The sequence below is a fragment of the Nematolebias whitei genome, chromosome 6 (assembly GCF_014905685.2).
Source record: "Nematolebias whitei isolate Nwh7 chromosome 6, NemWhi1, whole genome shotgun sequence".
NCBI classification, from domain to species: domain Eukaryota; kingdom Metazoa; phylum Chordata; class Actinopteri; order Cyprinodontiformes; family Rivulidae; genus Nematolebias; species Nematolebias whitei.
In genome coordinates, this window is record NC_056503.1 from 28716736 (window position 1) to 28730781 (window position 14046).

The window sequence follows — 14046 nt, forward strand, 5'->3', positions numbered from 1 at the left end:
TACATGTTCACACAGAAAAGAAGGGAGACAGTCGCACACTTAAGAGGGAACGAGTGGACAAAGTAGTCAGCACAGAAATGAAACAGGACCAGATCAGAGCCTCCAGACTGTTCATTCTAGTTAACACCACACCTAGAATTCATGTTAAATTCTAGACTTGAACAACTTGTAAGTTTTATTTTTGATATGCAGAATCTATCCATCACTAGTGCAATTCTGGCCTCTATCAGTCTGAATATAGTGCTGCCATTCCCAAGATACACTAGGGTGCTTGTATGTTAGCGTGCACTCACACTAACCATGTTTGACTGGAGCATAAAGCAGCTAAAAGGTAACACCGTGGTCAAAAGCATGCAAGCAATTTGGGAAACACAATTTTTTTTAAAAACAAAGAAAAAAAAAGAAAATAAATACATCTTGGGATAAAAAAAAATCTTAATACAATATCTTAAAATTTTCCTTTTCTCGTTTGTGTTTCATATATATATATTCTAAACACACATCTTTGTACATTTTGGTATAAGTTCTCTTTCTTGAAGGGAGTTTAGGGGGAAATGAGGGTTCAATGGTAGAAGAGGATGAGGTTCTGGGGCAATCCCACTTCCCTGATTGCCTTGTGCTGAGAAGGGCGGCGTGACATCACGTACATAAATCCTCCCTTCAAACGACTGCTCACACTCAAGTCTCTCATTCTCCGAACATGGGGGATGAAAAATGTAATCAGCAGTGACAGGACAAGCTTATAGGATGTCCAGAATGTCCAGGAGACAAGAAGAAAGAGCAGACTATAAGTTGGTACTTCTTCTTTGGGACCAGAGCCTAAACGTGAAGCACACTGACGTCCACACTATCTCTTATCTGAGGAGAAAAAAAACGATACGGTAAGGACCAGAAAAGAGACGGATACAAAAACATTCATATTTTAAGAGCAAATGAGTGAGTTGTGCATAAATTAAGTTACCTTTGTTTTCATCCATGTCTGTTATTGACCTCTCTGGTCTTTGGCGTATTAAATTATTGTACTTAGCCTCAACCTCCTGTTAGGGGGGGGAAAAAAGTACAACCAGATTTGACCACATCACTCTTCTATCAAAGATATGTGTTGAGGAGATGAAAATCAATACATGATGAGTACCTTCAGACAGTTGAGGTTGGTCTGAAGGTTTCTAAGGTGAGACAGCACCTGTCTGCTGAAAGAGGAGAGGCTGCCGACCTGTGACGTTGAGGAAAATCTTAAATTGATGCCAGAGTCTGCAGCACAGACTTGCGAGGTGCTTAGCTGCTTCCCATTGGTTGATGCCATGATGTCATCATCGGTGCTGCTCTCCCCGGGACCACCGTAGCCCTCCAGGACTAAACACCCTGCAGGTAGAGTTAGTATAACCAATTAAAACAACACGATGGGAAGATGTTGCATCCACGGTATTCTGAAGTTCTACGTTTACCGTAATCTTCAGGTGAGTCAAAGAATCCAGTGTCCCCTGACCCCAGGTCCTGAGCCAGGTCCTGTGTTTTTGAACTGCTTTTCTCTGAGCTGTTGTGGACCATCACCATAGCGCGGCTGTCTGTTGGGGTCCGCAAAGAGGTGGTCCTCAGGAGACGGGCTCCAGTGGAGCGTTTGGTTTGCTCTGCTGCCTCCTGGGACATCAGCTGAGTCACTAACACTTGCTTTAATGCTGCCACTGCAGGACAGACAACAAATAATCGTGTGAATGCTTATGAAGCATATCATATTTCAACAATTCATATATGAAAACGTTCAGCTCTTTCAGGACAATCCTGCTTTGACTTTTGGTGCAACTTTAGCTTTTTGAAATATTTAGCCTTTTCTGACACTTTTTTTTCTCGCAGAAAATGAAATGAGCTCATTTTACATCCTTCAGATCTAGATCCGTTTACAAACTTTTACTGCTCCTTTCACATTTTTTTCTGCTTCAGCTTCTTTGTGCAAATTTAAACTTTTTTTTTCAGCTAATTGCAACTGTTTTGTGCTCTTTTCAGATTCTTTCTGCTAACTACAACATTTTTGTGCTTTTCCTTAATTATTTATGCTAACTTTAGGCTCAGTTAATTTCAGCAGGTTTCAGCTTTTTCTGCATCGTCAGCTATATTTAGCTGTTTTATGTTAATTTTAGCATTTTCAGCTAATTCCAAATTTTTTGCATTCATTTAAACTATTTTCAGCCAAATTCAACAAAAATGTGCTCTCTCCACTTCCTTCTATTAAATTTAAACTCCTTTCTGCATTTTTAGCTACTTTTCAGTAGTTTTTTTAAACAAATTTAAGCCTTTTTTTGTGCTCACTTCTGCTTCTTTCAATGTAATTTGGCAAACTTGTTTTCTTTCTGCATTCTTCTGCTAATTTAAGCTTGCTCTATCTTTTCAGATACATTTTTTTGTCTTTTTTTTTAGCTAATTTAAGCTGTTTTCTGATAAATTCGTTTTTCATGTAATTTCTGTTTCTTTCAGCCTAACTAACTTATTTCTGACAGTTTCAGCTTGTTATGCTAGCTTCAGCCTATTTCTGCTAGTTTCAGTTATTTCAGCTACTATTTAGTTGTTTTATGCCAATTTTAGCTTTTTCAGCTAATTCCACATTTGTTTAGCTCATTTCAGCTCTTTCTGCTTCCTTCTGGTAGTTTAAGGTTCTTTCTGACTTTGCAGCTTTTTTTTGTGCTGTTGCTAATTTCAGCTTTTTTTTTTAGATAATTTTCTATACTGTTTTTACTAATTTCTGCTAATTTAAACCTAATTCAGGAAATGTGTTCTGTTCCTTCTGCAAATTTAGGTTTGTTCTTCCATTTCAATTACATTTCAGCAAGTTTTTAGCTCATTTCAGCTGCTTTTCAGCAAGTTCTTCTGCAACAAGCATTCACACTGCATTTTCACAGGAAATACAATTTTTCTAGCTTAATTTTTATCTGACCAAACAAGGTTAAATCCCTTTATTTTTGTCTGTGTCCTTACATGTTTTTAAGGCTTCCTCTGCTCTGGAGGGAAACGCATCAAACAAGTCTCCTTCTCTGTCGACTTCAGCCACTTGATATGGAAGTTCTGGGTCCACAAATCCTTCTTCCTCCTCTTCATCTTTCTTTTCCTCTTCAAATGGATTACTACCAATTGGAGAACTCTGCAGTGCACTTCTAGGGGATGAATTGCTCTCTTTATCTAAAGAGGAATAATTACAGTCATCACAAGGAAACCATTCACACAGCTACGAAAATTGCTGTCTGAGACAAATTGATAAAAGTGAGCAGCTTCGGCTACCTGTGAACTGAGCGCTGCCGGTGGACGTGCGGTCTGCGTCTCTACTCAGTCTGGAAGCACCTGCTGATATGATCTCCACTCCATCTCTCTCCCCGCTAGCAAACAGAATCTAAGCTTAGTAATACATTCACACCTCGCGAGCCATCAGATGTTATCAGATTAAAAATGCTAAAGAAACGTACTCCGGCTGAGGTAATGGTATGACGCTGTGAGGTTTGGTTTTCATCGTATCAGCCCGCTGGGAGATCAGACTTTGCCACCTTATGTAAAAACATGATCAAATGAATTCAAATATTCAACAACAACAAAAAAATAATAGAATAAGTCATAAGTCTGTTAGTCTCACGTCTTTTTATCCGAGACTGTGGGCGCCATTAACTCATAGATCTGGGGACCGTTTTCTGACATGGAGATAACGAAGAAGGACTTGTTGTCTGAAAGGCAGAGAGAGTAAACAGTCCTTGACATGAGAATGACAATATTCTGGACTCTGTAAAGATTTACAAAAAACGTTTCCATACACTGACTGATTAGGTTAGGGTGGCAATGAAAGCACTGGATCATGCTTTTCTCAACGACACGAAACATTTTGAACGAACCTGTAGCCACAGAACGCACTAGCACAGTGCTCTGCTTGATGATGGGGCTGTAGATGTGTTTGGTATCTGCGGTCCCTGCCAGGTTTGTGCTGTGACACTTCAGGATTAAACGCTCGTCTTGTTTCTGCAGCAGAACGAGAATGTCCTCCAAGAGAAGAGTGTACAACTCTGAAAGAACAATCAGGAAGCATGTGCTCATGGTCCGACCAAATCATTGATTACCTCGAGTTATAGACTGTATACGAGCAACAGAATATTTAAATCACTACAAACCAATAGTCTTGTCCTTGTTCACTTTCCATGACAGTGGACCCTCATGAATCAACGTCTTCTTGGTTAGATCCAAGTTCTGAAGGGCGTAGATCAGGAATAGAAATAAGAAAGTTAAGAATTAGCTTCTAGCCCATGCACCTAATAACTAATATTGTTTTGCTTTTTTCCTTTTTAAAGATGAAAATATTTTAGTCTTACATAACTAATTTTAATTCAAGCTAAAGTAGAGCTGCATCAATCGCTCAGCCAATGACTGGAATTGGACAATTTTTAGCTTTTCAGCTCGGCTGATCAGAAACTTAAAAAGCCGTTTTTATTCCTGGTCAGTGAACACATCATAGGTAAAATTCTATTTCACACTAATGGTATTTTCAATTCAATTCAATTCGGTTTATTTATATAGTGCCAAATCACAACAAAGTTGTCTCAGGGCACTTTACAGAAACAATCACATACATAAAAGCCAAAATCGGGTATAAATTTTGGCACAGAAGTTGTAACTGGGTGAGGAAAAACCCAAACTTGGGCATTTGTGATATTAGTAAGGTGTTTAAAGATGACGTCAGAGGCAGCACAAAAGAGGCTGGTGAATGGAAACTATTTTCCACAGAGGTACGTCTAATGTTTATAGAAGCTAAAAGTTTCCATGAAAGTACTTGCAGCCTCTTCAATAAGTGATAATATAAGCCCAGGTTAGTTTGGGAGCAAAGAGACTTCAGCAGACAACAAGAAGGATAGATTACAGAAAAGCTTCTTTAGCCCATTGAGCTATAACGCAGATAACAAACCTTTAGCTCAAGGATCATGGGGTTGTCTGTCTGCTTCAGTGAGGAGAGGTCCAGTCTTCTCTGATAGTCTTCTAATTTCTAAAGGAATAAAGGAGGGAAACAAAAAAGGTAAGTAAGTGTTCACCAGGAAGAAAAACTGAGGGAAGCTATAATAATGAGAGACACACAAATTATATCTGAAAATACCTGGGATGAAAATGTAAAAAAACAGGTAAAGTAAAAGATTAAATGTATTAAATTAAAAGTCCCACCTGCTTGTCTTCAGACTCTTTCAAAGCCTGGTTAACGTGACTGAGGATCCTTCTACAGCAGTCTGCTGCCTGCTTTACTTTGACCTTCTCCTCTGAATTATCTGAAAAATATGACGCTGAGCATTAAAGCTTCTTCCACAGCTCCTCAGGGAACAGTACACAAATATGTATCATTTTTATTTTATCCATTAATACACCATAAGTCTCTGAAATTCTGATAAAGCAGTGGATACATTATGGTCTTGTAATAGTTGGTGATACTTTATTATTAGTTTTCTCCTGGTGAGACCAAAACGCCAACGAGGAATATAATAGTGGACCAAAGATTGTCACATTTCCAGTTATACACCAACACTACAGGACCTTTATAACAATAATCTCTCTCCATTAATCTTTAATACAATGATTATTGGCACGTTGATACACAGACCCTCATTAAGGCTGCTTACCTACAAGTCTTAAGTTAAGTAGTTATTTCTATTGCATTCAATTACATAAAGAAGTTGAAAGAAAAGAAAATATCTGTCTAAAATTTTTTTTTTACTTAGTAACTCCTTATTAGAGCTAAATGATCATAAATTATAGTCTTGAATAATGCTATAGTTGACAGAGTATCAATTAAAACCCAGCACTCATGAAGTGATTACAACATAAACAAATCCCAGCTAACTGTAACTAAACAGTTTAGGTCAGTACTACAGTACCACACCTGTGTACTTGACAATGTTGTCTAGAAGCAGAGGATACTTGGTGAGCCGCAGCATTTCTACAGGAATGATGTCTTTAAGCTGCAGTCGGCGACACAGTCTGTTACTCTCTGCCTCCTGCAAATAAATAATATAAACCATCTTACACAGTCACACAACAAAAACATAGATTTCACTGAAGTTTAAATGCTGACTGAGCAACACAAATAAAATTAGACTTTCAGTCTGACAAAGTAATCAAAGCATAGTTTACCCTTCAGTGTAGCCTATCCTGGAGATTTATTTAGTTTAGTAATCAGACATTTCAGAGCTGATGGTGAATATGTTCTCTGCACTACATAACGTGCGTACCTGGATGAATGAAGTGAACCTTGAGTCTTTCTTCTGCTTGGTCTTGATGATCTCCAGAGCGAAAGGCTGGTTACTGCAAAATGTCCCCACCGCTTGCTTGATTTTCTCCTCTCCACCGCTGAACTGCAACCGACCCAAAGCAAGACGGGAACGTAAAGACAGTGTGGATTCATTGGCATGCAAAAAAGAAATCTTTTATAAACAGCTGACTCCAAAAACGAGGATAGACATGTTCTTGTAGCAGAGACAGCTCAGGGTTCAGCAGAGACTAGATCAAGGCTCCGACCTCAGGGGACCATTTACCCTGCTTATCCCCCACAGTGAGGACTCGGCCAAGGCTGCCAGCAGATATCTGGTGACTTCACTTTAAATATATCGCACACTGAGATGTGTAGATGTCAGACAAATCTAGGCCATCTTCTGACATGCTCGTTTACTGAGGAACGTGGGTGCATTTCTCTCACTTGCTTCTATAGTAAACTGCAACACATCAATCATTTCCAGTAAAGAGCAACTGTTTTGCCTTCCAATGTTTTATTTTTTTACTGTAGGAAATTTGTTACAAGCTTTTGTTTAAGGTGAGATTACACTGAAAGTTTATAAAATGTTCAAGTGAAGATGAATCGATTAAAAGGAAAGTAATTAGGGTTGATCAATCTATCTTGTGCCCATTTTCCTTTTCTTGTGAAACAGCCGTAATGATTTAAATTTCTTGCACACAGTACATCCCAAATCACCTGTGTCATTTTGAAAATACATTCACTACAAAGCACTGATTGAAAGTGGAAACAAAACTGTACTTACCCACGAGAGCAAGTCGTCTCCTATTTGATCGATCACTGAAGACCCGTTTCTCTTACGAACAGCTGTCATTTGCTCAAGTAATGAAACTGAAATTCAAAGATGAGCTCACTGAGTTAGCATGTCTCACTTGAGTATGAAATACTAAGATGACATCATTTAAAATGTACATGTGAGGATCTACATGCTGTTTTAGATTATGTTTAGTTTACCTACAGTACATCTAGACGCAAGTCGCACATGTAAAGTGTTTTACTGATGTTTCATGGTGAGGGTGTGTGAGTTTGAGTGAGCACCGTGCAGCTGTAGAACCTCTTCCAGATTGGTGAAGATGTTCTTGATGTCAGCAGGAGGAAGGATTGCATCTTTGGAAAGCTTCTGGTAGAAAACATGGTCCAGAACCTTGAGCATTCGTACATGTGCGCGCTCTGTGTAAAACAGTTCTGTAGACACAACAAAAGTTCATTTAAGGTGACCACTTAGTTCATGCACACCTGAACCTCTGCTGCATGTCTTCCTTCAGCTCATAAAGGAAAACTTGTTTTATTCTTTCAAGATATGAATGCAGATTAAGAGAAGTGTCCACTGTTGTGTCCTCACCATTGATAACTTCTTGTCTCTTGATCTCATGAGGCCTGAGACCTGCAAGGACCTCTCGTCCCACCAATTGCTGCCAGTTCGGTGGATCGTGTTCGGAGTCGGTGCCCTGATCATCCTCACTCTGAACATCTACAGCACCCAGTCCCTCGAGTCTGGTGACAGAGAAAGGTAGCGTTTCTCACTACGTTAATCAAATCTCCTCTTCTGTCTTTGAGACAGATTTAAAGCACCAAAATGAAAATGATTAGGTAGGCTCACCTTCTGATGGCTTTTGGTGTTCCCTCAGGAGCTCTGCAAAAGGTGTCATTGAATACATTTTAACCAACATAAGACATTCTTCTTTCTAAAGCACATGTAACTGAAAATGTACCTGTCACTTTCTCTGTCATCCTCTTGAAGATGGTCCAGACTAAAAAACTCCAAGTGTGAAGCAGGACATGATAATCCACCCAGCGGGTCAGACTGGATACCATCAGTCAGCTTGGAGGGGCCTGATGTTGGTGTCCCACCTGATAGAGAACGTTAACATTAATATTTTGTCCTTTATCACACGATTGATACAGAGCCCACATGGCTGCTTTGTGCCCAATGTCATACCAGTGTTTCCACTACCATTATGAAAGAAGGACGACCCACCCTGCCAAATGCCTTGTGTACAAACACCCACACCCCCCACGGCTGACAGTTCCATTTCTTCAGGATGGGGAGCAAAGATTTTAGCAACTGGATAAGCAGTTCGGTCGTAGTATTAGTACCGTGACGCTCCACTAACCACCCCGTCTACAAATGTAATGTAACAAAGGATGACCCGCCCAGCAAACCATATCTGAACGTCCACTTCCTCATTGTGTTGACGGACAGCGCCACAAGAAAAGAGCACATTTATGGGCTGTCCTGTTCCCCGTCCTGAACCACTTTAGCTGTGGCTGCCTGGATGGGAGGAGTCGACAGGGGACAGGACAGCCACCAGAAACCATCTTATCACCAGCAAACTGGTTGGTCCACTAAAGGAGTGTACTGCTTAGTGGGGAAACAGTTTACTTGGGACTCCTCAGACTGATGAAGCCCTCCGTATAGAGAGTGAAACGTCTTTCCACAAAAAAGAAAACTGTCCAGATGACCTGACTGACCATTATTGGATTTTGTACCTGGATGATTGAGCATGAACTCTGATGAGAAGAGGAGAGCCGAGTGGCGCCGTACTTATAAATGACAAAGACAAAAATCTCCCTGAAGTAAGCTAGTGAAACACTGCATTTGTATTTGTGTCTTTGTGACTGGAAAACTTTCGGGGTGTTTAGATCAACAGTTCACCAAATGTTATCAGCTAATTTTTAATCCAAATCCTGTAATTAGATCAGTACACACACAGGAAAATGATTTCATTTGTATAAAGTCAGGATAATTACTCATCTGTGTGTCACAAACTTATTTTTATTCTAAATTGTATTAGTTTAACTTCCTCTTTCCTCTAAGAAAACTATTTTTAAGCAATGAGTAGTAACAAGTAATGAATTGCCTGACTCATCATGTCTTTGCTCAAGTAAAGTCTTGATAAAACAAAATGTAACTCAGTAAATGTTCCAACAGTGTTGTAAGTTATAATTATTATTTTTTTGTGTGTAGGTTTTTGCTGTTTTCTCATTTTTCGAGCACTCCCAGATGTGTGTATACTCGGTAACTTCAGTAGAGCTTAACATCATATTTTTAATGTCTTCTGAGTCCCAGAGCAGACACAGAAACCTTATCAGGATCTAGTTTTTAGGCTTATTGAACTTAAACTGACACGTTTCAGATTTTCTACCTTTTTCTTAAATAATTGAGTCATATCGTAGCTCACCAATATCAGCATCTTGGCTGGTGTCTGAGTTGTTGGTGATGCTGTTTGGAGACGAGGTGTTGACAGACATGGAGTGAGTGAGTTCAGGGCCTTCACTTGATTGGCTGCCTCTTAGAACACCTTCCATTTGCTCATTCGTCACCAGTATGGGCTGAGAGACCTGTCTTTGTGGCCTGGTGCGATTGTCCGGCCCTTTAATCCCTGTATACGAGAAGTTTCAAAAATCATCGAAGGCTTTTCACATATCGTTTTCATTCAACTTCCTTTTCGCACACATACTTACCATCATTGCGACTGGGCCAACGCTGTGGTGCACGGAAAGTAAATCTGGGTTTTTTCTCCACTTTCTCGTCTCCTTCCTTTTCTGACTTGATGCTTTTCTGCAGGTCATCACAAACAAGGGGGGAAAATTGTTATTTAGGAGCAAACTGGATCGTGGAGAAGGTAAAATCTGTTTTTAGATGCATCATATCTCAAACATAGATGATTCTGATCAATCCTCAAATGTGAAAACTTGATTTTGTTAACATGAATCTGTGTTGCCACTTTAACCCGCAAATTGAAATTTAACGTTCTATATTTTTTATGTGTTACTTAGGTGGGAAAAAAATTGACCACCTTACAAACCTGTTTAAAAGTACTATTTTCTAATATTTCTGTCCACCATAAACTAGTCAATCTTTTAGAGCTATCTGAGCTTGAATTTAAAATATCAAAAATAAACTGACTTTAATTTTACAAAAGTTCGCATTTCATTTGTTTTTAATTAATTTCGTGGCAATTATTGTTATTGGTATCATGTAGCAGATTAGCTTTTCTTTGGCGTTTTTAATACCGTGCCATACTATTTTATTTATAAAGCACTTTAAACAGCGACAGGGCCAAACAAAATACTGTACAAACAGAAACAAACAGGCAAAACACACAGCAACACAAAACATAACGTAAAATCTAAATATAGAGAACCAAAAAATAGCAGATAATAACATAATGACTAACAAAGTGATGCATACAGGTTCAGCACAGATCATACAGTGCTGAAAGCCAGGGAATAGTAGTGGGTTTTTAAGTGGGATTTAAAAACTGTGAGGGAGAAGAATAAGTTAGTATCTATGCTAATTGTTGGTCAGTAATTATTTAAGTTTTATTTAAATACTGTAATTACTTCAAAATAAACACTTTTTAAATCTTTATTTTGGCCTTTTTTTTTTACCGAAAATTAACCGAAATGTGTACCGTTACACCCCTAACGCCTTGTATATGTATAAAATTATTTATTTATTTATTTAGTGTGCACGGCTTATACTCGGGTGCACTCTATACACCAGTGATTACGGTATGTTTTTGTGTAAGAAAATATAAAAATCATTGTTCATTTGTGTAAAACAAGCCAGTCTGTTCAATTCGTAAATTTGTTTTGAATAAACATCATAGGCTTACCAGCTGCCTCCTGGTGCTTATTCACAAAACTGATAATATACAATATCATCGCAAACAATGAAAAACACCAGTAATTGCAGTATGATTGCATCGCGGTCCTCTGCATTGCAATCATGATCAAATCAAACTGTGAGGTGCTAAACAATTTCCAACTCTAGTGATAACAGCTGAAGAGTAATCAATTTGGGAAATGTACCTGAAGTACCTTCATCTTAGGGAGGAAGCTGATCCGAACACGTTTGGGCTCCAGATTTCGAGGTTCCTTGACCCTCACACCAAGGTGCTTCATGTATGTATAGATAACATACTGTATTGTAGTGCTAAAGGGAAATACAATTGTTAACTTTGTTGTATACGTTTCATTTAAAAAAAATAGAGGCAGTAGTAAAATTTGAATATCATAAATATCCTTTTTTTTAATAACATGTTATAGCAGGTTTTACTTATTTAATTTCTAGACAAACCATCTGTGCTCTGCAGACACCATATGGCATTTCCAACGAATTTTCAGTCACACTTGAATTATTTAATGTAAACCATGCTGCATAAATTACATGTTCTCTTTATGAGTCTGAAGAGGTGTTTATTTTGTAAACGGTGAGGGATAAAGACTGGAGATTTATTGATACAGTAAAAGTATAATGTTAAGTATTTTAGAGCAAAACTTCTAGACTAAATGACGGACTTCTCTTAATGAAAGCCTATTTCAAATGAGTCATTAAAAAGAGTCAAAAGGTGTAATGGACTGAACCATGAAGACACAGTTTTGGTTTGTTTCTTTAGGTTTGACTTGTTACTGATGGAAAAGTAGTCTTTAAATAATCCTTGTGTGTTTTAAGAAACGTTTCTTTTCTGTATTGATCTACTAATAAATGTATGAACTACATTACCATTTTTCTTCTTCTGTGGGTTGAGTGGTCACCCTGTAAACAGCAGAAAAAACAGTGTTTTGCAACAGAAAGATTATATTGTGTCTGTGCATTAAACAGTTTCATGCACGTTTGCCCAGCATGCCTTTATGTGTTTCTAAAGCTACGTGTGCAGCTTACAAGATGTCATCTATTTTGCTGATGATGTTCTCGGCATACGAACATTCCCGCTCAAGAGTAACCCGATCTCTGACTCTCTCTTGGTCCAGTCTGTTCAGCTCAACTTCAGCCACAGTTAGGCCCATGCTACGTTTCTGCCTGTGTGAATCAAAACATCAAATGATCTTTGTTTAGAATGAAGTGTGGATCTGTTTTCACACAAAACACTGCAGAATTAGGTCTTGATTTTAGTAAGTAATGGTCTGAAAACTGGAAAAGCATCTGTAAAGTTCATATTGACATATAGAAAATTCAGTTTATATGCATAAACAGCTTTATAGAAAAACAACAAAACCAATTATCAATATTTACATATTGTTCTAATTGATAAATGATCTCAAACAAATGAAAATGATGAAAAATAAGAATTCAGACTGGCATGGTTTACCTGAAGTCCTCGAGGTTTTTCAGAATGTCAGGGAACAGAGAGTCCTGCAGTGTTTGAACATACTGCCTGTTTATTTCCTCTGGGATCAGGTCCGTCCGCCGGCGGTCTTCAAAACATACACACACACTCAGACAATATGCATAAAATACCAATACTTTCCTAACCACTTTATTTTGGAACATCCTGGCTAATGGACCTACTTGGACATACTTACTGAGATCAGAAGAAACTGATTCAGGAACAGGAACTTTTAAATTCTGCAACAACAAAAAAAAGAGTTTTAAGGCAGAAATATATTAATACTAAACTACTAAATGTAAGTGGTTCAGATTAAATTAGTGAAGATAAACGCAATCATTACCTGTTGTGAGGATAAAAAAGTTAGTTAGCTGCACTTATGTCACTTTATTTTAACAAGTAAATGCCATTTCTTTAGATATTACAATGAAAAGTTTTTTTTTTTTTTCCATTCTTAAAAAGAAAAAAGAAAAAAAAAGCTTTATTTGTATTTTAAAAATGTCGACTCACTGCTGCCCGGTCCATAAAGATGGTGTGAAAGTCCAAGAACACTCGTCTGGTCTCTTTGGGGTTAGTTTGCTTATAGAAGTCAGCATAGAGGTAGCACAGCTGAGATCAGAATATATACAGATATTAGCAACTCTGCTTTGTGGCAAGATGACGGGTTGCATTAAACCATTTAATACACAAGGAATATCTATTGAAGTCCCAATTGAGGGTCCTACCACTGGAGCGGGGTCGAACTGGGAAATGACATGGTGCAGGAATGCTGCGAGGTGGGCAGGACGACACTTGAGCTGATCAATACTGTTAAAGCTGTTACACTGGCCGTTTGTCTGAAACACAAAGTACAGCAGCTCACCTTGATTAAATGTTTATAAAAAGTTAGCTTTCCGTACTTTAACAATGCTGAAATCGTGGTGGTATTATAAATGACACAAATGTTAATGTTACAGTATGTTAAAAACATACTTGCTCCTGATCTGAATCAAAACAGTCATCTTCAGCTCCTATTATTTGCACGCCAAAGCGATAAGGAGGGCGACTGGTGACTGTGATGGGAGACAGAGGGTCCTGCAAAAAATTCATTGATGTGTAGTGAAATCGCTTGTCTCTTCTTGACAAATAAAACCAGTGGTGTAGTCTACGTGATACACTGGTATACGCCGTATACCCGCTAGAAAAGATTGAGAATTTCCGTATACCCACTTAAAAGTGCCCAATGATATGATAGTGGGTACGTGTCACTGATGCGTTGAAACAATGAAACATCTGGGTGAAATGCGTCGTAAACTCCCTCAGAGACCAGCGGTGTCCCTCTTCTTTTTTGGGGGGAAGATGGACGGACGGTCTGTTTGTTTTCTGCCAGGCGCGTGTGCGAGCTGCTCCAGCTACGTGAAGCTAGCAGGAGTGCCGCAGGGCATCGCAGGAACAAGTATGAGGGGCTTTTCAGAATAAACGTTCAGACCGGATATTTATATTTTGTCATGTCAAAAGTATTAGTAACCTTTGAAGTCACCAGCGTGAAGTTTTAAGAACAATAAAATGCAAAACCCTTATTAAACAATGATTCTTGGTCACATTATTTTACTTTTTTTTTAAAACAACGCATTATTTAAAATAAAAAAAACACTT

At 38.4% G+C, this 14046-nt stretch overlaps 1 protein-coding gene across 1 annotated transcript; it reads right to left on the reverse strand.

The window, feature by feature from the left end:
• Positions 1 to 290: 290 nt before the first annotated feature.
• On the reverse strand, positions 291 to 13485 carry LOC119410612 (rho guanine nucleotide exchange factor 12; the record flags this gene model as incomplete). The annotated part of the gene is given in 29 exon segments (XM_037677497.1): positions 291 to 858; positions 962 to 1037; positions 1136 to 1362; positions 1446 to 1682; positions 2968 to 3168; positions 3268 to 3362; positions 3450 to 3527; positions 3614 to 3701; positions 3867 to 4034; positions 4140 to 4215; positions 4928 to 5005; positions 5179 to 5279; positions 5888 to 6002; positions 6237 to 6359; positions 7041 to 7126; positions 7334 to 7480; positions 7638 to 7789; positions 7896 to 7928; positions 8008 to 8146; positions 9478 to 9678; positions 9761 to 9857; positions 11123 to 11237; positions 11808 to 11840; positions 11967 to 12104; positions 12394 to 12499; positions 12608 to 12650; positions 12922 to 13020; positions 13137 to 13247; positions 13384 to 13485. Coding segments are annotated over 29 exon segments (3276 nt in total), but the record flags the coding sequence as incomplete, so codon positions are not given.
• Between the last annotated feature and the right edge of the window lie 561 nt (positions 13486 to 14046).